The following is a 26,591-nucleotide window of genomic DNA, read 5'->3' on the forward strand; positions in this document are numbered from 1 at the left end:
ACAGAGTGACCATCGGGTTCTTGGTCACCTCCCTGACTAAGGCCCTTCTCTCCCGATCGCTCAGTTTAGATGGTCAGCCAGCTCTAGGAAGAGTCCTGGTGGTTTCGAACTTCTTCCACTTATGGGTGATGGAGGCCACTGTGCTCATTGGGACCTTCAAAGCAGCAGAAGGTCTACAGACAATTCCTTTGACTTCATGCTTGGTTTGTGCTCTGACATGAACTGTCAACTGTGGGACCTTCTATAGACAGGTGCGTGCCTTTCCAAATCATGTCCAGTCAACTGAATTTACCACAGGTGGACTCCAATGAAGCTGCAGAAACATCTCAAGGATGATCAGGGGAAACAGGATGCACTTGAGCTCAATTTTGAGCTTTATGGCAAAGGCTGTGAATACTTATGTACATGTGCTTTCTCAATTTTTTTATTTTTAATAAATTTGCAAACTTAATTTCACATTGTCATTATGGGGTGTTGTGTGTAGAATTCTGAGGAAAAAAATGAATTTAATCCATTTTGGAATAAGGCTGTGACATAACAAAATGTGGAAAATGCACTGTATGTGTGTTAATCTTAAGGTGCAACGTCAGACCAACCTGGTATCTGACGAGTACACTTTACCCCTAGGTAAAGGGTAAGCAGAGGGAAATGCAACGATAATACACCTCGTCTTCAGACATTCACATTAAATTCATTCAGAAGTGATGGGCTCCTTGAGTGACCAATGGAGGGTCAGAAAATGTCTAGTGAGAGGACAACACTTCAGTCACATCTGTCACTCTGTGCTCTTACATGTTGTCACTAATCAAGAGCTCTTGATACTTCGTCTATATAGTGCCTTTCAGTGGGATACTCTAACAAGGCCACATGTCTGTCCGATTTAATAGGTGACATTCAATTACACTTTGGGTCCACGGCAGTTGTTGGAGTGTCAGCCTGAAGGACATGTGACTATGAATCAACAGTGATCCCTGCTGGTCAGACTGGTATTTGTAGGTCTGAGGTGTCACTGCCCCTCATTATGACGCACATACACCTGATTGGCTGTTCAAACCCTATAATAATGGTGACCCTGACCGACGCTCTCGCCCTGCATTCTCATTCATACATTCACACAGGTACTGATCAATTACCTCCCCCCCATCCTCTAAAATTTATTCTGACCCCAAACTACAAATCCATAGAGGACCTGTGCTTGAGGGGACATCAAGTGACCTACTGGAGGGTCAATGGTCACCTGGTGTCAGATCACATATTGTTACACTCGAGTTAAACCAAAGCATAACCCCTGGATAGAGCGGCTCAGTGAAGGAGGTGTTGAACCTGTGCAGGAGGGTCATTGTGTGTGAGACGCTATAAAATGACAGCGAGCCAGCAGACCAGTCTAGATACACGCCTATTCTGGGGCTGTAGGGGGCGCTGATGTAAGTCTGCTTGAAATTGTGACACATGGAATATTGGGAATCACAGCACCACAAACTCCATGACTTGTCGTTCATTCCAAGGCCACACTCCATGCCCTTCCCTTTCCTGCTCAGTCCTTTATATGCGACTCCAATCCTCACCCAGCGCTTACTGCACTCCACCTCCCAGTAACAGCGAGTCCCAGTCAGAGCCTCTCTGCACAGAACCTGGTGCCAGCAGTCAAATCTGTCAGGATGATCAGGATATTCGGCCTTTGGCACAACACGGGTCACTTTCTTGTTCCGCTCAGACAGATGGAGCTCGCTTTGTGCCGTGTTGATGTCCAGTGTGAGGGGACAGAAGTCTGAAAGGAGAGAAGAGAAAATGAGAGAGGAGATCTGTGAGTGTGTAACGGGACTGGGGGCGGGGCACAACACAACCAATTAACAAGAACCAATAAGCAGCCATGCTGATGGCACTCAACTGTGTACCGTCAATAGTAAAGAGCTCATCTGATTGGACAGAATATGTGGGAAGTAAAAATAACATTCTGGATTTACAATCAATGCCATAAGGTCACAGACGAGGTCAGAGTTCTGCACTGATCTCCAGCTTTATGAAATGACACTTTTTATTGTCACAGTCCGCCTCTAATTTAAAATCAATCCACCGTCCCACTTCATCACAAACTGATTCTCCTATCCTCACAATAAACCCCTGATTCTCATTCTGGTCCTTTCATTCCCAGTCTTCTGTTCTTCCATCTCCTGTGGTCTAATAAACGTTTAGAGGTAACCTCACAAGTGAGAACTACACAGAAGGTAAAAATTAAATAAGAACCTCTGTGTAATAAATTGTCATAAAACTCATGACTGACACCTCAATGTTTTACTGACCAGCAAACAAGACGGCCATTGAATCCTGAAAGATGTGCAATTTGTGAAGAAAATCATCATGGAGTGAGCTGAAGTTGCTCAGGCAGGACAGGAGATGATTCATTCAGAAGAAATGAACTTTAAAATCAAAAGTCACTGGTTCAAAATAATAAGAAATGGAAAGAAGAGAAACTGAATTGGCAAAAGTTGATTCAGGACACCAAGATGGCCGAGGAACTGGAGATGTGGCCTCACAGATTCAGCTTCACAACTTTGAATTCAGCACCCAGCTGTCATCTTTGTCAGGTCTGCATGTTCTTCTCGCGTCACTCCATCCCACAGATGTGCATGAGGGGTTAATTGGTGACTGTGAATTAGCCTGTGGTGTGGGTGTGTGACCACCTGACTTAAACACAATGCAGTCTGAACTGGATTAAACCAGCCTGACAATGGTGTGCTAAAATCACTTCAATGTAAAGCCACTACGGCCTTGATGGTCTGCTGACCTGAATGAATGAGTCCATGAAGACAATCAGCCGCTGCTCACCGATCACCAAGTCAGTGACTGAATCTTATTAAATGACACAAATCAGTAAACTTGTAAAGCGCTCAGCGAGTCAAACGTCTGACAATCTGAGAATGAGACATGGAGTCGGTGTGTACTGGAAATGAGCACTCGGCTTACTGGGACTTCAGTTATTTCACTGAGAGTCACAAATCAGCATTATCTATTTTTAACAGAGACCTTCTATCTATCTATCTATCTATCTATCTATCTATCTATCTATCTATCTATCTATCTATCTATCTATCTATCTATCTATCTAATCCTGCTTACTATACTAAAATTATCTATCTATCTATCTATCTATCTATCTATCTATCTATCTATCTATCTATCTATCTATCTATCTATCATATAGTGCCTTTCACATCTATCTATCTATCTATCTATCTAATAGTGCCTTTCACATCTATCTATCTATCTATCTACCTATCTATCTATCTAATAGTGCCTTTCACATCTATCTATCTATCTATCTATCTATCTATCTATCTATCTATCTATCTATCTATCTATCTATCTATCTATCTATCTATCTATCTAATCCTGCTTACTATACTAAAATTATCTATCTATCTATCTATCTATCTATCTATCTATCTATCTATCTATCTATCTATCTATCTATCTATCTAATCCTGCTTACTATACTAAAATTATCTATCTATCTATCTATCTATCTATCTATCTATCTATCTATCTATCTATCTATCTATCTATCATATAGTGCCTTTCACATCTATCTTATACTTTCACATCTGTTTAGAGTGCCTGTCATATTTCTCATTTTCTCTGTTTTAATACCTTTCCTATCATCTATTATTGAAGTGCATTCTCAATCTTTCTTTTATATAGTGCCTTTCATATTAATGTATTATATATGGTCTTTCACATTGCTCTGTTCATTGATCATATTGTTTCTTTCTCATCTTTTACAGTATACTTTAATATCTATATATTATATAGCACCTTTCACATCTATCTCTCTACTTTTTGTATTACCGATATGCCCGAAAGTAGTTTTGGTTCCTTTCCTCTTTTTAAACAAGATTCTCAATTTTCTGACACATAAGTGTAAACTGACATTAGTAAATTTCATTTGCCATTCTTTATTCCACAGAGCAGAGTCTTTGCTTTTAATTTTGGACGTGTATAATAAAATTAATTAAAATAACATGAATGTACTTAGTCCTGCGGTAGGTTGGCACCTTGCCCGGGATTGGTTCCTGCCTTGTGCCCTGTGTTGGCTGGGATTGGCTCCAGCAGACACCCGTGACCCCGTGTTCAGATTCAGCGGGTTGGAAAATGGATGGATGGATGGATGAATGTACTTATTGGGACCCTCAGCTCATGTTCTGTGTAACACACTGTTTTCAGGTGATCACTGCCATCAAGCCCTCCCTGTAGCTATGGATGAGACTTCTACTCCTCACTCTGTCCACTTGGCCCATTCTTCTTGAGGTTTGATTGAGTGCTTCTCCCAAATGTAGCTTCTGATTCTTCCACTGATGTTGACTTGGATTCAGTTTCAGGCTCATAGCAGACCAGTTCAGAACATTCCAATGCAGTTTCTACAATGCTTTGGTGGTCTTACCTGTATGTTTCTGGAGGACCCGAGGCAGAGCTTTGTGACATGTGCTTCAGCATGTCTGGATGATCTTCTGATTTTATTGTGCCCTTTGCAGTTTCAGTACAGCAGTTCCATGACATTAATGACCTCCTCCATGTTTCAGTGTTTTTTTGTTTGAACACATCGCTTTGTTTTCTGTGGTCACAGAGCTTCTCTGACTTACCATGAAATTCTTGTTTAGTTTCATCAGTCCAAAGGACCTTCAACTAGCATTGTTGCTTATCAACTTGGATTTTATTAAACTCCAATCCAGAGTTGTACTTTGATATTGGAAATCGGTGTGATTGTGTCTTTTCTTTCTCCACCATTTAAACTATCCTTCTCTTCAGGTCTCATCCAAAAATCTGACTACAGTCCCATGGACCATAAACATCTTGATAATATTCTCTTCAGTGGTCACTGGGACATGAAGTTCTATGGAGATGGTCTTGTAGCCTTCACTTTGACCATGCTTGGCTGTGATCTTCTTCCTCTCCTCTTCTTCTCTTGACCTCATTCAGTGTGAAGTACACAACAACACAACACAGCGGAGTGAGGACTTTACTGAGTGACTGAAGACCCCGGTGACAGTCATTAGGGAAATCAGTCTGCTTGAGATGTCACCACAGTCCAGTGAGATCTATTAACTTCTAAGGACTTCCAATAATTTTTCTCTGCCATTTTAATTTGTTTTAATGTTTAAAATTTGTGAAGCTGAGAACCCACAGCAAAGTGTCTGCTCTGTGGAGTAAAGAATGGTGGACGTCGGGTACTTTTGTCAGCTTTAGATAGATAGATAGATAGATAGATAGATAGATAGATAGATAGATAGATAGATAGATAGATAGATAGATAGATAGATAGATAGATAGATAGATAGATAGATAGATAGATAGATAGATAGATAGATAGATAGATAGATAGATAGATAGATAGATAGATACTTTATTAATCCCAAGGGGAAATTCACATCATCTTTAACTTTATTTCACATTAAATTGTGGTTCCGTTTTTAAACTGATACTTTGGGCTGTAGCTGTATATACAGTCATGTGCAAAAGTAAGTGCCCCCATGAAGTGTTTTTCTTTTTTTAACATACACTGCCTTCACAGAGTCTTCAGGACCTTCACTTTTTCACATTTTTAATGTTGCAGCCATGTGATAAAATCATTAAATTTATTTTTTACCACATCAAACAACTCTTAATACCCAAGAATGACAAACAGGATTTTAGAAACTATTGGAAATTTATAAAAAATATATAAACTGAATCATCCCATTCTATCAGTTATTGGTAAGATGTTTCTACACCTTGTTTGGAGTCCACCTGTGGTCACCTCATCTGACAGGACATGATTAGGAAAGGCACACACCTGTCTGTAGAAGGTCCAGAGTGGACCAGAAACAAAGCCATGAGTTTGAAGGAATTGCCCGCAGAGCTTGGAAAACAGGATTGTGTCAAGGCACAGATCTGCAGAACAATCTACAAAATGTCTGCAGCATTGAAGGTTCCCAAGATGGCAGTGACCTCCAAAATTCTTTAAATATGTTTAGAACTCCCATGACTTTTAGTAGAGCAATTGATGAAAAAGGACCTTCAGAAGAGAGGTGACCAAGAACTGAATGGTCCCTATGACTGAGCTCCAGAGGACATCTATGAAGAATGGAGAAGCTTCCAGAAGGACATCCACTGCTAAAGCACTCCACTAATCTGCTCTTTATGGCACTGTGGTCAGACAACCCATGACAGCTCGCTTAGAGTTTGCTAAAAGGAGCCTGAAGGACTCTCAGGCTGTGAAAAACATGATGCTCTGGTCTGATAAACCAACATTGAACTGTTTGGCCTCAATTCTAACCATCAAATTTGGAGGACATCAGGTACCCATTATTACCTGCCCAATACTGTTCCAAGGGTCAAGCATGGTGGTGTCAGCATCATGTTAGGAGTCGTTTTTCTACAGTAGTGACCACAAGACCAGTCAGCACTGAGGGAAAGCTGAACAGGCCAAAGAAAAGAGACATCCTTACTGACCACCCACTCAGAGAGCTCTGGACCTCAGTCTGGGTAAAAGGTTTACCCTCAAACCAGACAATGACCCAAAACACAAATCAATGACAACCCAGTGAGTGGCTTATTGATAACTCTGTGCATATTCTTGAATGGCCGAGCCAGAGTCCAGACCTGAACATCTCTGGAGAGACCTAAAAATTGCTGTGCACTGGTGGTCTTCATCCAACCTGACAAAGGCTGAGGGGAGCAGCAGGGAAGAATGTCAGAAAATCCCCAAATCCAGATGTTTGAAGCTGTCATATCAGACCTAAGAAGACCTCGACCAAAGGGGCTTCAAGTAATTACTGAGTAAATGTTCTGACTACTTGTGTCAGTGGGATATTTCGGTTTTTATTTTAATTTAATATGCAAACATGTCTCAAACCCTGCTTTCACTTTGTCATTCTGGGGTATTGAGTGTTGGTTGATGAAGAAAAAAATGAATTGAAATGATTTTACCACAAGGCTACAACAAAACAAAATGTGAAAATGTTACGGGGGGTCTGAAGAGTTTTACACAAGGCACTGTATGTGGACATATTCAGATTTGTTCTTCTTTTAAAGAGTATCTTTAGATAACGGTGATAAAACATAACAAACATCAGGCCACATTTACATTCTGAAGTCCATTGCATCATTTAAATAAACGTTAAGTGGAAAAAGCAAGTCCTCCCCTCCATTGCTCACCACATCAGACACCTCAGGTTAGAGTCAGCCGCACACGATGAGAACATCACGAGAGAGGACCTCATCTGAACCTGTCCTCTTATTTAGACCTCAGATATTGGGTTTGGTTTGGTCTTTGTTGTTGAAGTGTGTGTCATCACCATGCTGAGATCAAAAGAACTCTCTGAGGCCTTCAGGAAGGAGTTTGGGAAGGAATCTAAAGAGATCTCCAAACAAAATATGCTGAAAGAAGTCCTGAGTAGCCCCTAATTTTATCCCCTGACCTCCAGGTAGCACTTGCCACCACACACTGTTCATCTTATGAGTCTGCCATTAGAAACAGACTGCACACATGAGACCAACATGAAAGGAATGCCGGAAGGAAACCAGAAAGAACATCAAGACAGCATTAAAATCTGTTCATTAACACCTCGGTAGAGACCAGGAATTTCAGAACAATGTGCCCTGGACAGATTAGGCAAAGACAGATATTTTATGTCACCGTACCAGAAGACACGTTTAGTGACAGCATTTGACCAGACGAACCTGATACCAGCTGTATAGCATAGAGGTGGAGATGTTATGGTTTGGGGCTGCTGTACTGAATCAGGGCCTGGACGGCTCACCAAGATACCAATGAATTGCTACAAAGAAAGAAACAGAGTGTTCTAGAATGGTCAGAACTGAATCCCAGTTAAATGCTAGGGGGGAATTCACATGAGCTGTGCACCCAAGACAATCTTCAGACATCACATCCATATTACTAACCGAGAATGGTAAGCCGGATATGGACGCAGGTACATGCCCATGGACGCAGGAGACATAGTGCGCAGGCGCCACACAAAAACGAGGAATTAGCCCCCCGCCCTAGAGTGAAACGGGAGAGACTATGAAAGACACAGCCACACAAACAAGAGGAGTCAGCGCCCTGCCCCAGAATGAAACGGGACAGACTACAGAGTCCACAAAGGTTCATAAATCAAACCCGAGATAGTACGTAAAGCGGTAACGACACTACAGAGTCCACAAAAGTCCACAACACACAGCATAATCAAACCCGAGATGGTACGGAAAGCACAGGCGCCTACAACGCGCTATACACCGCCAGCACCGAAAGAGCTCAACTAACAGAAATAAGAAATAAAACAACAAGCCCAGAGAATAGGGAACCCTAAACGTCCACACCACACAGCAGGGGCAAACCCGACATAGTACGGAGGGTGCAGGTGCCTACATCGCACGTCGGAAGGCGCGGGAAAGTACGAAAGGCAAAGGTGCCTACACAGCATAGTGAAACCCGACATAGTACGGAAGGCGCAGGCGTCACCGCCATATTGTGAGTGGCACTACTGCGGAGTGAAGGCGCAGGCGTCCGCCATATTGTGAGTGGCACTACTGCGGAGTGAAGTTACTGTAGGAATAATGTGCTGCTTGGGATTGTACAAACCGCTGAACGCTTTACACCAAATTCAAACACAATACAGCTCAACAATACAAACACGAGCCCACCTGGATAAGATCAATGAACGCAGGTGCCTACAACGCGCGTCTGAAACTGCGGAAGCAAAGCAGGCACGGGTTCAAAACGAACGAGCTCGACTGACGGATATACAAACACGAGCCCGCCTGGATAAACTCAATGAACGCAGGCGCCTACAACGTGCGTCTGAAATGCTGCGGGAAAAGCGGGCACGGCTCCAAAACGAACGAGCTCGACTAATGTATTTCAGGATAGATACGGACTCCACAGCATATGTGAATCGTGGAACACGACATTCTTGCAAGACACGCCTTACTTACAAAAGATATCATATAAGAGCTCACCCATCAAAAAACACTCAGTCGTGTAGTACACACAGATCATGTGCTCTCAGCACATAGAAAGCGTATAAGGACAATACGGAGAGTAGAGACCCAAAGGCATTGGAGAGAAAAAAAGGCAGATAAGAGATTATGAAGCAGTGGAATTCGAAAGGCTCCAACAAACGATGGCGCGATAAACATGCAGAGAAAGGTACAGAATATGAAAGCAGTAAACTCCAAAAGTTTTGTAGCATCCCAGCCAGGTTGAGGGCTGTTTGGTTTAAAGTGACTGTTAGGTCCGATGGAGGGAGGGCGGAGTACAGCACGGAAGACTGATAGCGGGGTATTGATTGATGCAGTAAAGGGGGGCATTGGAGAGGGTGCTAGAAAGTTGTGTTTGGGGTTAGGAGATCGGCGATTGTTCAAGTAAAACTTTTGTGACATTTTATCATATCATTCACTACAGTATCAAAGAAAAGACAGAAAAGATCGCATTACCGCAAACAAAAGGTGATTAATCATCAGAGCCAGGTGTAATTGAAAAGATCGTCATATGCCATTCATATTAAAATGCTTACAGTTTACCGTGAGAATAGCATTTGCTATGACAATCGATATATCACTGGGACAAACATTAGAAAAGGTCAGATTATTTATTAGAGAAACAGAAACAATATTCACTTACGGGCATTGTTCCAATGTGTCTCCAAATAAAATTGTTTTTAATGAAGCTTTAAAGTAAAAGTGCAAATAATGAAATTGAAACAATTCCAAAGAAAAAAAAAATGTAAATTGTATATCAGATTAACCAAACACGGGTGTTGGCCAGCGAAGCGAGCAGGGGGCGAAGCCCCCTAGTAACTGAAAGAACTTGGCATGGAGGAATGGAAGAATCGTCGTCCCAGTTATGTTAGTGACTGCCAGACTGTCAGGAAGCAACGACTTGAGGGGAAATATGATTACGGAAAAGGGGGGCTTACTATTTACACAGACTAAAATGGCTTATTTTCACATTGCATTGAGTAAATTATTACAAAATTAAATTTTCATTTTTTTTTTATTTCACTAACCTCCCCATTATCTACAGTGCATCCAGAAAGTATTCCCAGCGCATCACTTTTTCCACATTTTGTTATGTCACAGCCTTATTCCAAAATGGATTAAATTCATTTTTTTCCTCAGAATTCTACACACAACACCCCATAATGACAACGTGAAAAAAGTTTACTTGAAGTTTTTGCAAATTTATTAAAAATAAAAAAACGGAGAAATCCCATGTCCATAAGTATTCACAGCCTTTGCTCAATACTTTGTTGATGCACCTTTGCCAGCAATTCCAGCCTCAAGTCTTGTTGAATATGATGCCACAAGCTTGGCACACCTATCCTTGGCCAGTTTGGCCCATTCCTCTTTGCAGCACCTCTCAAGCTCCATCAGGTTGGATGCGAAGCGTCGGTGCACAGCCATTTTAAGATCTCTCCAGAAATGTTCAATCGGATTCAAGTCTGGGCTCTGGCTGGGCCACTCAAGGACATTCACAGAGTTGTCCTGAAGCCACTCCTTTGATATCTTGGCTGTGTGCTTAGAGTCGTTGTCCTGCTGAAAGATGAACCGTCACCCCAGTCTGAGGTCAAGAGCGCTCTGGAGCAGGTTTTCATCCAGGATGTCTCTGTACATTGCTGCAGTCATCTTTCCCTTTATCCTGACTAGTCTCCCAGTCTCTGCTGCTGAAAAACATCCCCACAGCATGATGCTGCCACCACCATGCTTCACTGTAGGGATGGTATTGGCCTGGTGATGAACGGTGCCTGGTTTCCTCCAAACGTGACGCCTGACATTCACACCAAAGAGTTCAATCTTTGTCTCATCAGACCAGAGAATTTTCTTTCTCATGGTCTGAGAGTCCTTCAGGTGCCTTTTGGCAAACTCCAGGCAGGCTGCCATGTGCCTTTTACTAAGGAGTGGCTTCTGTCTGGCCACTCTACCATATAGGCCTGATTGGTGGATTGCTGCAGAGATGGTTGTCCTTCTGGAAGGTTCTCCTCTCTCCACAGAGGACCTCTGGAGCTCTGACAGAGTGACCATCGGGTTCTTGGTCACCTCCCTGACTAAGGCCCTTCTCCCCTGATCACTCAGTTTAGATAGCCGGCCAGCTCTAGGAAGAGTCCTGGTGGTTTTGAACTTCTTGCACTTATGGATGATGGAGGCCACTGTGCTCATTGGGACCTTCAAAGCAACAGAAATGTTTCTGTAACCTTCCCCAGATTTGTGCCTCGAGACAATCCTGTGTCGGAGGTCTACAGACAATTCCTTTGACTTCATGCTTGGTTTGTGCTCTGACATGAACTGTCAACTGTGGGACCTTATATAGACAGGTGTGTGCCTTTCCAAATCAGGTCCAGTCAACTGAATTTACCACAGGTGGACTCCAATGAAGCTGCAGAAACATCTCAAGGATGATCAGGGGAAACGGGATGCACCTGAGCTCAATTTGGAGCTTCATGGCATAGGCTGTGAATACTTATGGACATGGGCTTTCTCAATTTTTTTTATTTTTAATAAATTTGCAAAAATCTCAAGTAAACCTTTTTTCACGTTGTCATTATGGGGTGTTGTGTGTGGAATTCTGAGGAAAAAAATGAATTTAATCCATTTTGGAATAAGGCTGTAACATAATAAAATGTGGAAAAAGTGATGCGCTGGGAATACTTTCCGGATGCACTGTATATATGCTGTTTAAATGAAGATCAAATCTTTATATATGTCCATACAAGCTAAAAAAGAAACAAAAGCTTGGGGTGTACTTACTTTTTCACATGACTGTACATGTATAGGTTAGTGGTAGTTTATGTTGTGTGTGAAGAACAATTGGCTTCATTCGTTTCATGCAGTGTACTGTATAAGTAAATTATTAATAACAATATTACAAGGCAATGACTGAAATAGAAAAGCAACAGAAAGGAGAGAACAGTAAACAGAAATAAAAAAACAGCAGAAAGGGAAAAGAAAAAAGAATAAAAAGAAAAGGAAAAAGTGGAGCTATGACTTAAGTGACAGGAGCACCTGGCGTAGTCGGCAGGATTTATTTGATGTGTGTTTTTAGTTTACTTGACACTTTAGAGAGTCAAGTCCAACTGACTGCCTTGGTGATTCACTTCCTGATCCTCTCTATCCCACAATGCAATGGTCTCAGGACACCTACTTTCAGCTCATCAGTCACATAACACTCACACTGCATTTTCTGCTGGTTCCACTTTCATATCATAGACCTGGCATGAGACCTTAAAAGAGAAGTGATTTCAGTTCTGCTGATCCGTTCAGTCAAAGCATAAACTCACATTGTAAAAACTCTTCTCTGCTCCGAGGTTCAGGGGGCTGTAGGGCAAAAAGTGGAGCTTCATATCCTGAACACAAAAAGAAAAGAGAATGGTGCAAACTGTGAAGATGGCATTTTGTAATGTTAGTTCAATTCTTTAAACACATATTACTAATGCAGTGTAGTTAAAATAAAACACAAAATGACAGTGTAGAATCAGCCTGAAGCATACAGACATACAAATCTGTAAATATTCTGTGCCCTCCATAATGTTTGGGACAAAGACACATTTTTTCTGCTCCACAGTTTAAATTACAAATCAAACGATTCAGATGTGATTAAAGTGCACACTGCAGACCTCCATTTAGGGGTCTCCTCTCAGTCACACCATGTAGAAATGACAACATGTTTTCAGGGCACCATAATATTTGGGACAATCTGTAGTTGCCATTGTTCTACATGAAGATGAGAGCTGTGCCAATGGAAGTCAAAGAAGTCATTGTGATGCTGAAAAACAAAAATCAAACCATTTGAGACATCAGTAACACCTTAGGGATGACCTAAATCAACTGTCTGAAATATCATTAAGAAGAAAGAATGCACCAGTGAGCTGCTCAATAATTGCAAAGTGACTGGTAGGCCAAGGAAGATGTCCACTGCTGATGACAGAAGAATCCTCACTATGGTAAAGAAAAAGCCCTCAAAACCTGCCTGACAGATCAGGAAAAGTCTTTAGGAGGCCGGTGTGGATGTGTCAGAGACGACAATCTGCAGAAAACTTCAGTAATAGAATTACAAAGGCCACACTGCAAGATGCAAATCACAAAACCAGGATGGCCAGATTGCTGTCTGACAAAAAGGACTTCAAAAAGCCTGCAGAATTCTGGAAGAGGGTCTTGAGGACAGACGAGACAAAGATGAACCTCCATCAGAGTGATGCCAAGAGCGAAAAGGAACTACCCAAGATCTGCAGCTGACCACCTCATCTTTTCAACATGGCGGTGCTGGGGGTGTTATGGATTGGGCATGTATGGCTGCCACAGGTGCTGTCATATTTATCTTCATTGACACTGGAACTAACGATGGCCGTGGTGCAGTGAATTCTGAGGTGTAGAGAAACATCTTATCTGCTCAAGTTCCGGTAGATGCATCCAAACTCTTTGGACAGTGCTTAATCCTACAACAAGATAATGATCCAAATATACTGCTGAGGGAACACAACACGAGTTGTTCAAAGCTAAAAAATGGGAAATTCTTAAATGAGAAATATATCTTGTCCCAACCATTAAAGAGGCCACTGTATATAATTAAAGATCCTTGATATCAAAGGCTGATAAATAAATGTTAAAAGAGTAGGTCTTTCTCATGTGTTTCATCACTCAATGTCCTCTTATCGTCACTCTTCTCCTTCTAAAGAGGACAATAAGTGGACATGGAGTGGCCTTTCACAACAACGTGAACAGACACTGTACCTGATGTCACTGTCACGGTGACCCACTGGCTGATTTTCTCCAGACTCTTTTTCAGACTTGACAGCTCCTTTCTCAGGCCCTCAGAAGAGAAATCAGCCATGACAGTGAAGCTGAGTGAGTCTCCATCAGCAGGAAGGACACAGCGAGATGAGAAAGTCTGCATCACCAGAGAAGAGGGGGATGAGATATCACAGAGGACCAACAAAAATAAATATTTACTAGAAGATCTTTAATGGATCAGTGTACATGTCTCCCTATCCTGGATGATACCGCTCTAATTCACCAAGCTTTAGATGACGCATTCGATTTGGATCATAAGTCAACATCCAACTGACCTCAGACCCCTTCCAGTGTTCCTGACAGATTAAATATGTTGAATTAATTAATATTCACGCCGTACGTAGAAGTCACACTAAAACATGGCGTATGGACAAAAGTGGAAATGTGCGTATACACAAAAAAATCCAGATGCATAAATCTGTGCGTACGCCAAGTTCCACGTTCTTCCGCTACATAAATCCCGGTCTGCGTGAAAGTAACACTAATGCACACACCTGTCGCTCCTCCCAGACTCCTCCCAGAATTACGCCTCTTTGAATATGCAAATCAATATAAATGGCCCCTTATATTTTGTGTTCTGTGAAAAGACAATGGCAAAAGCACGGGAGAAAATAGAAGAATTTCAGCTAATACCAAGTGGAGGCAAGGAAAAACATACTATTTGTTGGTTTAAACACTGATATAAACAACAGAAGGAAATTAATCGAGTGACTTAGAGTGTCGGAGAAACTAAAAGTTCAAGTTCAGAAAGTCACAAATAAATAAGAAGTGGTCAGATATCAAAGTTGCAGTGAAAAGGCGAGTCGTAGCCCACCGTCTGAGTGTCATATGAAAGCTTATTAGGGTACAGAGAAAAAAAATAGGGACATCGTGGGAAAAAATGTCCAAATGTCAACTTTAATCTCGAAATTTCCACTTTAATCATGTAGTTAATTTTGTCATTAAAGTCGATCGTCATAAACTTCATCTTAAATCGTTTAATTTACTAGTTTCTCAAATACGATCGTAACTAAAGTAGCATGTTAAATGCTTTGTTTGTTATTTGTTCTTCTATGTGCGCTATGTGTGTGAATTACTACGTGCTTCTTAAATGGGCCCTCTCTTCCTCCGACAGGACACAGAATCCATTACATTCGTGATATTACAGCTCTCTGAACAATTTAAATATTAAGATGTATAATTGATATAATTTTCATGATGATAGGAATTAAAGCATGTATTAAACATGGGGACACGGTGGCGCAGTGATAGTGACGAGCTGGCGCCTCGTCCGGAGATTGTTCCTGCCTCACACAAGAGGCTTACTGCGCCATGCGCAACCTTCAATGAAATAAGTTATTGCAGCAGTGCTGTCTCTCTCAAACATACTAACCTCCAATTCCTGTCCTTACTTTTCTTTCTCCAAATACCTAATCGCCACACAACCAGCTCTGTAATAGACGTTAAGCCATCTGTAAGCTTAGAACGCAGATTCTTCAAAACTTTTAAGGAACATTGAAATATCTTCGTAGTACATGTTTAATTATTCTATCCATTTATCCATCCAGGGTCGCGCCAGTCCCAGCAAGAATACAGTGCAAAGCAGGAACAATCCCTGAATGGGACACCAGCTCATCGCTAGCGCAGCAACACTATGTCCTCACATGTTTAATTACTAACAATATACATTATTTTAATGAAGTTTAAAACTTATCTGTATAATGTAATAGACATGCTTTAGTGCATTTCATCTTAAAAATGATATCAAGGGCTCCAAGAAGATAGCGTTTGGAAATCTAAATCGACTTAGAAGCCATTCGTCTTCATATGTTAATACGTGCTTTAGAAAGTGGCTGAGGTTGGGCAATATTATAACTGTATCGCAAGTTTACAGTGAGGTCATTGTACTTCTAAGTACAAACAGTTCTACAAGGAGTACTTGATGGACTGATTGAGTGTGTTTATAGCTCTTGGGATGAAACTGTTTCTGAATCGCGAGGTCCATACAGGAAAGGCTCTAAAGCGTTTGCTGCACTGTATGGGTGAAGTCCAAATAGACTGTGTGCACGGCTGAGGCAGCGTGTGCTTGATGCTGTATCCCGATAATCCTCTTCCCGATCAGCTGCTGTACAGCTGTGATTCCACACTCAGATACAGTGGGATAAATACTCTGAGTGGTGCAGTGAGAGTGACAATGCTAAAGCAGCTATGGTATTTGAAACAGTTTGGCCATTCTGTGCACCATTATATGGTTACGGGTTGATTACCATGAGATGACTTAAACTAATAAACAATATGTGGTTAATTTCAGTGCATTTGATAAATCCGCATCAGGGATGTGAATCTAACAAATAAAGGGAAACCACACAGGAACATAAGCACTGCTTTGACTCTGGGTGCTGCAAGTTTGCAAAACCAAGCGGAAAAAATGCGTACAGCAGGGATTGAGCTGATGTGAAAATGTGCATGGCTTTACTCCAAGTTTAATTTTTATACATTGCAATGTGAGCGTGGAAACGGGTGTACTCAAAATTTTTGTGCGTACGCACCGTTTATACATGAGGCCCCTGGTGAAACAGATACAGCAGAGAACAAAATGTAATAAAAACTTATACACAAGTCACAAAAATAAATAACAATTGTATCCGTAATCCTACACACCCATCACATACAGTATACGAGTGACATGTACAGAAGAATATTAGGCAATAGACACCTCCACCAAGGTTTGTCACTTCTGACGTGAAGTGGTGGTCTTTTCCCAGTCTCCAGACACACTATCCTAAAGTAAAAGGATTTGTCTTCAGTTTACCCAATCTCAATCCTCCAAAATGAAAGGACTCCATACTTGAGTGAAACAATCGTCTCTCTAGTCCTAGATAGTCCACACCTGTTTCATCTACCATAAAATTTGTGGTTTGCTTTGCTCCTTCTTTCTTTCCTTTTCAAACTCCTTATTTAACTATAGGTGGGCATCTATCACCATGAGAACCATGAGAAATATTTCAATATGATTTTCAATAAGCTTTTCTTACAGAACTCCATGAGAGTCGAGTCATCAGACTGTAGATAAGGGGACTGAGGGTACAGTAGGCAGAAGCGTGAACAACTGGATTGACACAGAGAGCAAGGCATTGGGCTTTTCAAAGTTCTGAGATTAAATTAATTTAATTAAATGTAAACAATTCTACATGTAGCCAGAAAACTCTTCATTATAATTACACGATGGAAGGTCTGCACTAGAAAGTGTACCTTGTGATGAAGACTTGTGTACCATGGTGTGCTCATCACTATCCTCAACTAGACAGAATAGAGAAGGCGAGTTAGAAGCTGAGTCATGTAGCGCCTGGGATATATGAAGTATAAATTAAGAAGAGAATCTCCATACCCTGAAGAACACACTTGTGAATCCACATCAGGAATATTATGTGAGGTGTTGGTCTCCATACTAGAGAAATAACCGCACAGCACAAACGAAAAAGTCGAGAGAAGAGAGATGAGACTGGTGTGTGGGGTCTGAAACATTTGAATCTGACAGAGGTTTTAGGATAGAGACATTAAAATGTGACATGACAGAGGTGTTTACAAATTTAAAAGGACTTTGTTATTTTGTGTTGGGTGGCATCTTTAAAAATAAAGCTAGTTGAGTGTAAATTTCATACAAATTTAGTTCCTCACACAGACAAGAGTAGATACCTGGAAAAAGTGCAGATAAAAGCAAAAACTCAGACTTTTGTACATTTTGACCACATTAGGGGGACATGAAAAGAAATTCTGTGTTGGATGGAAGGGCCTGTTCTTGCCATTTGTAAAAATTTCTCAGATCTTTTTAATTTCTTTGTAAATGTTCTCAGGTCCCACACACACACCACTCTGTTCAGATTCCCTGTGAAGCATTGCTCTCACCTGCAGTGTGCGGATGTGATCCTTGGTGTTTGAAAGCTCCTTCAGCTCATCTTCTCTCTTCTTCAGCTCCTCAATCTCCTTCTCTAGTTGTACCACAACTCCTTCAGCCATCTCTGTTTCCCTCTTCTCTTGCTCTCTGATCCTCTCACCCAGTTTCTTCTGGGCTTCTTCAATGCAACAGATCAGATCAGCAAAGCTCTTCCCATTTTCTTCTACGTCTCTTTCCACTGGTACCTGATTGAATTAAGAAAGACATTGACTTTAGTCACATAATAAAAATGACCAGTCATGAGACCCTTTTGTTGGTATTTGATGTAGTAAATGATAGTTTGGGTGGGCTGGCATCCTGGTCAAGATGTTTGGTGGTACCTCACTCAAACAGGAGACTAGTATAATGGAAGAGACTGTTACCCAGGGTAGTATTCATCCTTTATTCTGTGTGGCAGTGTCCCACTGGCAGTGCTCACATTTGGGTACCTGCAAGGGTAAATGAGATATGACATCTGAACAATCAGGCCTTTTGAGGTCTTTTGAGCTATTTGAAGGGTCTACCGAGGGGACAGCACCGTTATTCTATGATTACTTTAACCTGGAAGGACTTCTGCGGGGTTTCTCTCATATTCTGGAAGTACCACTGAGTCTTTTATTAAAAAGTCTTTCCTTGTCAGCCGGGTGAGATGAAGTTGGGATTAGAGGAGGAGAGAGGAAGAACAAGAAAAAGAATTTGGGTATTGTAAAGAAAAGCCTGCATGCTGGAAGGTGTGAAAGAATAGTTTTAGGGTAAAGAATTAGCATAAAAGGGTAATACATGTCAGAAACCTGTTCAGGCATTTTAGGAAACCAGATAAAGGTCAAGTGAATAAGAAAGATGCAATACACAAATGGACTGAAAGTTGACTAAGAGATCAGATGTCCTGTAAACAACAAGATTGGACAATTGCTATATACACAGAAATTTCAAGGGCGATAGCTAAATCTTAAGGATAGGAGAAAAGTAAGAATGTAATAAAACAGACGTTTATTTTTAATAAGTCACTTGGGTGTAGACAAACCAACCAACCAGAGTAAATGTCTGCATTGATTGTCACTGTATATAAATTCATATTTTATAAAATGATCCTCCGCCCTTTGTGTCTTTAATCATTATGACCATGCTGTAACAGACTGCTGTGACGAATGCTCCCTCTAAAGCATGGAGTTGAAGAGTAATGAATGACACAGATGGACAGGTTTTCTCCTCTCTGATTTCTGACTTAAAAACGTTTTTAGCAAACTTGTCCTGATAGAAGGTATGTGTCTTTCTTTAATTAATATGTCAGTTTCTATTATGAAGGTAGTTGTGGAGTCTTTTGGGACCAGAGGCTTGTGTAGGGTAGTTGTGTTCTGCTTTGGGCTGCGAGATGCTCCATGTTGGTCAGTTGGAGATATTAAATTTGATTCTTTTGTGGTTGGTCAGGAAATTGTGCCTTAACTTAATTTCATTTAATTTAAAGCCACGTCAGGGATGTGAATCTAAAAAATAAAGGGAAACCACACAGGAACATAAGCACTGCTTTGACTTTGGGTTCCTCCAGTTTGCAAAACCAAGCGGAGAACTTGCGTACAGCAGGGATTGAGCTGACGTGAAAATGTGTGTGGCTTTACACCAAGTTTAGTTTTTATACATCACAATGTGAGTGTGGAAACGGACGTACGCAACATTTTTGTGCGTACACACTGTTTATACATGAGGCCCCTGGTGAAACAGATACAGAAGAGAACAAAATGTAATAAAAACTTATACACAAGTCACAAAAATAAATAACAATTGTATCCGTAACGCTACACACCCATCACATACAGTATATGAGTGACATGTACAGAAGAATATTAGGCAATAGACAACACCACCAAGGTTTGTCACTTCTGACTTGAAGTGGTGGTCTTTTCCCAGTCTCCAGACACACTATCCCAGTAGTGTAAAAGGATTTGTCTTCAGCTTACCCAATCTCGATCCTCCAAGCTGTCCCATTCATTTCTTGATGTACCACAACAGCGCCGGAAGAGCAATGCTGGGAAACTGTTCGAGGTGGCCACCTCCAAAATGAAAGGACTCCATACCTGAGTGAGACAATCTTCTCTCTGGTGCTAGATAGTCCACGCCTGTTTCATCTACCATAAAATCATTATGACCATGCTGTAACAGACTGCTGTGACGAATGCTCCCTCTAAAGCATGGAGTTGAAGAGTAATGAATGACACAGATGGACAGCTTTTCTCCTCTCTGATTTCTGACTTAAAAACATTTTTATCAAACTTGTCCTGGTAGAAGGTATGTGTCTTTCTTTAATTAATATGTCAATTTCTATTATGAAGGTAGTTGTGGAGTCTTTTGGGACCAGAGGTTTGTGTAGGGTTTGTGTAGCTTGTGAACTCTTTGATTATTTATTTTCCAATGTCAAACTCAGGGTTGTGAGTCTACATTTCACAGGTTATTACTTCCAACTCAGCCATTGCAAGTCTGGCTTATTTTTGTATGGCTCACCCAGGTGTTGTAGTGGGTTAGTGTGCACCCCAAAGTGGCTTAGGCCAAGACACCAACTAAGGGTTCACGGTCTGATGTAAGTGTAAAGTAAAAGATGCAAAATTTCCATGGTCACCATCCCCAAAGCTGGAGATGTCCATCTGTTTTCAGGACCTTTCATAGGTGGATGGTGAGACTAAAGACCCTGAGATACGAGGCAGGAATGAGACATCCTGGATATTCACCTACAAACCAGTCATCAGAAAGAGGGAAGTAGTGCTCGTCGGGGATTCGATTACTAGGGGAGCTGAGATTAAGGTTTGATCCAGAGACAGTCTCATATGGTGTGTTACCTTCCTGACAACACTGCTGTCATTGTAAAATGTTACCTATTTGTCACTGAACAAATGACATAGCTAAGGTTAGTGTGACAGACTGGTGGACAAACTTAAAGAGTAAAGAGTAAAAGCTGAGAAACGGGACTTGCAAAGTGATCATCTCTAAAGTGTTACCTGTGCCAGGCTTAACACATACCTGAAATCTTGAGTTAGGATAATGTGGGCCGAAGTGGGATACATTTGAACCGTGAAAGCTTAACATTTATCACAGGTACATTAATGGAAACAATTGGTAAAGAAAAGATTGAGCGACACATGTCAAGAAAAGGAGTGTTAGTGAGCGATCAGCATGGGTTTAGACGGGTGAGTTCATGTTTTACTAATTTAGGGTCACAAATCTGTAATGAAACAAAACACGGCACACTGTTAACTGTGAAATGCCATTGAGGATAAAATAAAATGTCTGCCCTCCTTCTTCCCTTTCCTGTCCCTTAGGACGCCCCTGCTGCATATATTCAGAGGGAGCAACCATGGGCAGCTCAATACCTCCCCCGGGACGCTTGGTGGCAGCCTCCCTGGCCGACAGTGATTCCCCAACCTCCCGCAGGGCTCCATGGGAGATGGAGTCCTCCACAGCCTGATTGGGAGCTGGGGTGGCCGTTAGGGGGTGCTGCCTGGATTCCACAGCCCAGCTGGACAAATCTTCAGCCCCACCCAGAAGTGCAATTGGAACCAGGTGGTCAAGCACCTGGAACACTTCCTGGGTGGGCTATAAAAGGGGCCAGCCACCCCCACTCAGTGGCCAGAGTCGGGAGGTGGAGGACGAAGGGAGGAGTGGTGGTGCCAGAAAAGTGTTATCTTAAGTGCTTTTGGGAATGTGTATTGCCTGTGGGGTTCACGGGGAAGACGTGCCCAACAGGTGAAGAAAAATAAAAGTTGTTAGTGTTTTACACGTGCCTCAGTGTGAGTCTGTGTCGGGTCGGGCGCTGTATAGTGTCAACTATCATACCCTACATGTCATTACGAGTGAAGTTCTATCGGCTCTTCTAGTTCTACATGTCATTATGAGTGAAGTTCTATCGGCTCTTCTAGTTCTACATGTCATTATGAGTGAAGTTCTATCGACTCTTCTAGTTTTAGTTCATTTCTCATTGCTTCAATTTGATGTGTCATCTTAATTCCACTCACCTTCATCTGTTCCACCGCACTCCTCATCTCCTTCAGTTTCTTCTTTCTCTCTTCAAGTTTCCTCGTAATTTCACTCAGGGTCTCCCTCAACTGTTTCTGTTTGGAGACACAAGAGGACACACGTGTTGTCAGATCAGAATTCACTTTCACTTTTTGAGTTCTTGTTCTCTTTCTGAGTACCACACGTTTGCTTTACATTTCATGACACAACTTACTTTTATTGTCACACTTGTCTTCATAATGACACAAAATGTGACACACAGATTTATATCCATCCATCCATTTTCCAATCCGCTGAATCCGAACACAGGGTCACGGGGGTGTGCTGGAGCCAATCCCAGCCAACACAGAGCACAAGGCAGAAACCAATCCCGGGCAGGGTGCCAACCCACCGCAGGACACACACAAACACACCCACACACCAAGCACACACACTAGGGCCAATTTAGAATTGCCAATCCACCTAACCTGCATGTCTTTGGACTGTGGGAGGAAACCCACGCAGACACGGCGAGAACATGCAAACTCCACGCAGGGAGGACCCGGGAAGTTAACCTGGGTCTCCCAACTGCGAGGCAGCAGCGCTACCACTGCGCCACCATGCCACCCCACATACAGATTTGACTCAACAAATATAAACAGCAACACAAGATAAAAAGAAAGGTTTAATTTGCTAGTTAGAGGGAAGATGGAGTTTGAGCTTGAAGGAGGAGACAAATGAAAGAAAATGTTCGAAGGCACACTCGTGTATAAGTCAGGTCTTGAGGTTTAGAAGACGAGTGGGAAATCAGAAGTTGACACACGCAAATGAAAACACTGAACTCTGTAGGTTGATGAAATGCCTGCAAACCCAGGAGGACGTAGACATGTAATGGCTGTAATGGTAGGACCAACAACATCATTTGATGAAACCAACTCTGACTTGTGAGAATGTTGTGGCTTGTTCTGTCATTTTTCTGAGCCAGATAAGATAACTGAGGTCACTAACAGGCAAGTGAATCAGATGAGCTCAGAAAGAAGGCCAATTTAAAGGAATACACCAACCAACAATGATTATTTTTTTACATGGTGCTTACCCTATGTTGTGTGTATTGATGAATGAAAAAATAACTATTCTCATGTTTTCATGGAGAACAAAGATACAAAAAAAGATAAGTCAACAGTAAACATATAAAGATGCCAATGGGGGAAAGAAAAATCTCATTCCACTCATGTCACTTGATCCACGTGTCAGTTATCTAATACTAGGGGGCTCTGCCCCCTGCTCGCTTCGCTCGCCAACCCCTAGTCTTGGGTAACACGAAATACATCCGATAGAGGTTATTGTCTGTCTTGGTAATTGTCACATATGTATTATGTTCAGTGCCACGATATCTGTAGGTCTATGTAAGATATGTAAATGACAATAGCAGTGAAACTGTTATGTTACGTAGGTATAGATGTGCAGATCTATGCATGAGATATATTGGAGTGGTTATTATAATCTTAACGTTAACATTACATGAATGCCAAACCCTTGAGAGTTGTCCATGTCTAAATACAGGCACAGAGAGATAAAGGCTGACTCTGTCCATGGTCTGTCTTTGGGATTTGTTGATTGTTGTGGCAAATGCTGCTGTAATGGGAGAGTGGCGTCGTTTAAGTGAACAGTATCGTTAGCAACAATTAATAATGTATCACTGCAATGTGCCTAACATATGCTGTGTAGCTTGGACGTTTGGGGATTCCGTCTGTATAATACGTTTATTCATATTATACCTGTGGTATCGTGTGTGTGTTCTCTGTGGTTGTCGTTGTAGGCGCATGCGCCCTCCGCATTATGTCGGGTTTGACTATGCTGTGGTTTGTGGACGTTTGGGGCCTCCGTACTTTCTCTGGGGGCGTCTGTACTATCCTGGGTTTTTGCTTGCGGTGTTTTAGAAGTGTGTTGTAGGCGCCTGCACCTTCCGTACTATGTCGGGTCTGACTATGCTGTGTAGTGTGGATGTGTGGTGTCGTGTGTGTGTTCTCTGTGGTCGTCATTGTAGGCGCATGTGCCCTTCGTATTATGTCAGGTTTGACTATGCTGTGGTTTGTGGATGTTTGGGGCCTCCGTACTTTCTCTGGTTTGACTGTAGGGCAGGACGCCGAGGCCTCTTGTGTGTGTTACTTCCGTGAGTACTTATAATATTGTATTACTGTAATGTGATTCAAATATGCTGTGGAGTCTGGATCTTTGGGGCGTCTGTACTATCCTGGGTTTTTGCTTGCGGTGTTTTAGAAGTGTGTTGTAGGCGCCTGCACCTTCCGTACTATGTTGGGTCTGACTGTGCTGTGTAGTGTGGACATGTGGTGTCGTGTGTGTGTTCTCTGTGGTCGTCGTTGTAGGCGCATGTGCCCTCCGTATTATGTTGGGTTTGACTATGCTGTGGTTTGTGGACGTTTGGGGCCTCCATACTTTCTCTGGTATGACTGTAGGGTGGGACGCCGAGGCCTCGTGTGTGTGTTACTTCCGTGAGTACTTATAATATTGTATTACTGTAATGTGATTCACATATGCTGTGGAGTCCGGATCTTTGGGGCGTCTGTACTATCCTGGGTGTTTGCTTGCGGTGTTTTACAAGTGCGTTGTACGCGCCTGCACCTTCCGTACTATGTCAGGTCTGACTATGCTGTGTAGTGTGGACGTGTACGGTCCCGTATTCCTCCATCAGGTCTCATGTCTGTGTGTTCTGTGGTTGTACTGTTAGTAATGTATCACTGTAATGTGCTTCACATATGCTGTGTACTCTGGACGTTTGGGGATTCTGTCCGTGTAATACAGAGCGTTCGTTTATTAATATTATATCTCCGGTGCCGTGTGTGTGTTTTATGTGGTTGTCGTTGTAGGCTCATGCGTCCTGTAATGTATCACTGTAATGTGCTTCACATATGCTGTGTAGGTTGGACGTTTGGGGATTCCGGCCGTATAATATGGAGCGTACGTTTTTTCATATATTCTGTGGTTGTCGTTGTAGGCGCATGCGCCCTCCGTACTATCTCGGGTTTGACTATGCTGTGTTTTGTGGATGCTTGGGGACTCCGTACTCTCTCTGGTTTGATTGTGGGGTGGGACGCCGAAGCGTCTTGTGTTTGTGTTGTCTGTGAGTACTCATATTATTGTATTACTGTAATGTGATTCACATATGCTGTGGAGTCTGTATCTCTGGGGCTTCTGTACCATCTCGGGGGTTTGCCTGCGGTGTGTTAGACGCGCGTTGTAGGCGCTCGCACCTTCTGTACTATGTCGGGTTTGCCGTGTAGTGTGGACGGTTAGGGTTCCGTATTGTCTGTGGTCGTGGCTTTATTTCGCATTTCCATTAGTTGAGCTCTTTCGGTTTTGGTGGTGTATCAGAATTCGCTTGCGGTGGTTAGCTATGGTTCAGAAGCGCGTTGTAGGCGACTGCGCTTTCCGTACTATCCTGGGTTTGATTATGCCGTGTGTTGTGGACCTTTGTGGACTCCGTAGTATTTCTCGTTTCACTCTGGGGCAGTGGGCTGAATCCTCTTTATTGTGTGGCTGTGTCGTTACCTATGGGCGCATTGCCTCATTTCTTATCTACGTTAGTTGAGCTCATTCGTTTTTGAGCTGTGACTCCTTCGTTCTCGGTGGATCAGACTTCGCTCGCTGTCGGCGCCTGCGCACTATGTCTCCTGCGCCGTGTACCTGCGTCCATGCCTTCCGGTTTACCGAGACCTGCGTCCATGCCTTCCAGTTTACCATTCTCGGTTAGTAATATGTATAGGAAGGACAACGCAGCAAGTGAAAAAAGGTTTGGGGATGGTTACCCCGTTTGGTGAAAATATAAAGATCAAGTACATCTTTACAGACAGGCGTGCAAAATAGAACTGACAAATTGGTGTAATCTGGTCTATAAATATGGGGGCAGCAGGAAGAAGTGGGATCAGGAGAGAATGGAACTGGCAGTGACATCATCAGTAGGTGGGTCTTGGATACCAGAAGTGACGTTATTGAGAGACAAGGTCTTCAGCTGGACTGCAGAGGGACAAAAGGATAAAGCATCAGATGACAGCGCCAGCCCCTGGTCCAGCTGAGCAATAATATTATGTGAGCCTGTAAACCATCTCCAATGCACACATGTGTGACGCTGTTCCCACATCAGCCCAGATCCATTGAGTTAGACGACCCGACCTGAGATGTTGTGAACCTGAGAAAGAGCATTGGCATTGGCTTGTAGAGCACCCCAACGATAAAGGGCAGAAAAATGATAAGGCTGGAGGTCCAAAAACCAGTGAGTGACATGTGGGTTTGACTCTTTGTGCACCATCATCCACTGTAAAGTAGCATGATCAGTGACAAGAGTAATCGCACGGCCCAGGAGGTAGTACCTTAACTGCATAACTGCCCATTTGATCGCCAAGGCCTCCCGTTCCACCACCACATACCTGGCTTCCCTGTCCAGTAGTTTCTGGCTCAGGAATATGACAGGGTGTTCAACCCCATCAACACTTTGGTGGAACATGGCACCAAGTCCTGTGTCTGGAGGATAGAAGGCAAAGAAAGGTTAGGAACCATAAAAACAGGTGCCGACATCAGGACCTGCTTGAGGCCACAAAATGCAGTGTCAGCTTTTCCATCCCATACCACATTGTTAGGGTCCCATTTCTTTGTCAAATCTCAAACTGACGGTAGTACCCAGCCAAACAGAGAAGGGTTGTTCTTGCTGCTTTGTTTTCATATATGGTAGCTACTTTAGAATACTGTGATTTGACTGAGCCCCCACCCACCAGGCAGCCCAAAAACTTGGCTTCAATCAACCCCCAAAGAAGCATTTCTTTGGATTAATTCGAAGACCAGCTTTCCCAAATGACTGGAG

At 42.4% G+C, this 26,591-nt stretch overlaps 1 protein-coding gene across 1 annotated transcript; it reads right to left on the minus strand.

The window, feature by feature from the left end:
- Nucleotides 1–1,226: 1,226 nt before the first annotated feature.
- LOC114641772 (tripartite motif-containing protein 16-like protein) lies at nt 1,227–21,974 on the minus strand. The gene is made up of 6 exons (XM_051927756.1): nt 21,951–21,974; nt 21,736–21,831; nt 17,707–17,940; nt 13,762–13,918; nt 12,312–12,377; nt 1,227–1,768 (listed from the first exon to the last, which is right to left on the minus strand). The coding sequence occupies exons 1-6, from the start codon at nt 21,972–21,974 to the stop codon at nt 1,227–1,229; spliced, it is 1,119 nt and encodes a 372-aa protein (XP_051783716.1).
- Nucleotides 21,975–26,591: the final 4,617 nt, after the last annotated feature.

This window comes from Erpetoichthys calabaricus, chromosome 5, assembly GCF_900747795.2.
Source record: "Erpetoichthys calabaricus chromosome 5, fErpCal1.3, whole genome shotgun sequence".
Classification (NCBI taxonomy): domain Eukaryota; kingdom Metazoa; phylum Chordata; class Cladistia; order Polypteriformes; family Polypteridae; genus Erpetoichthys; species Erpetoichthys calabaricus.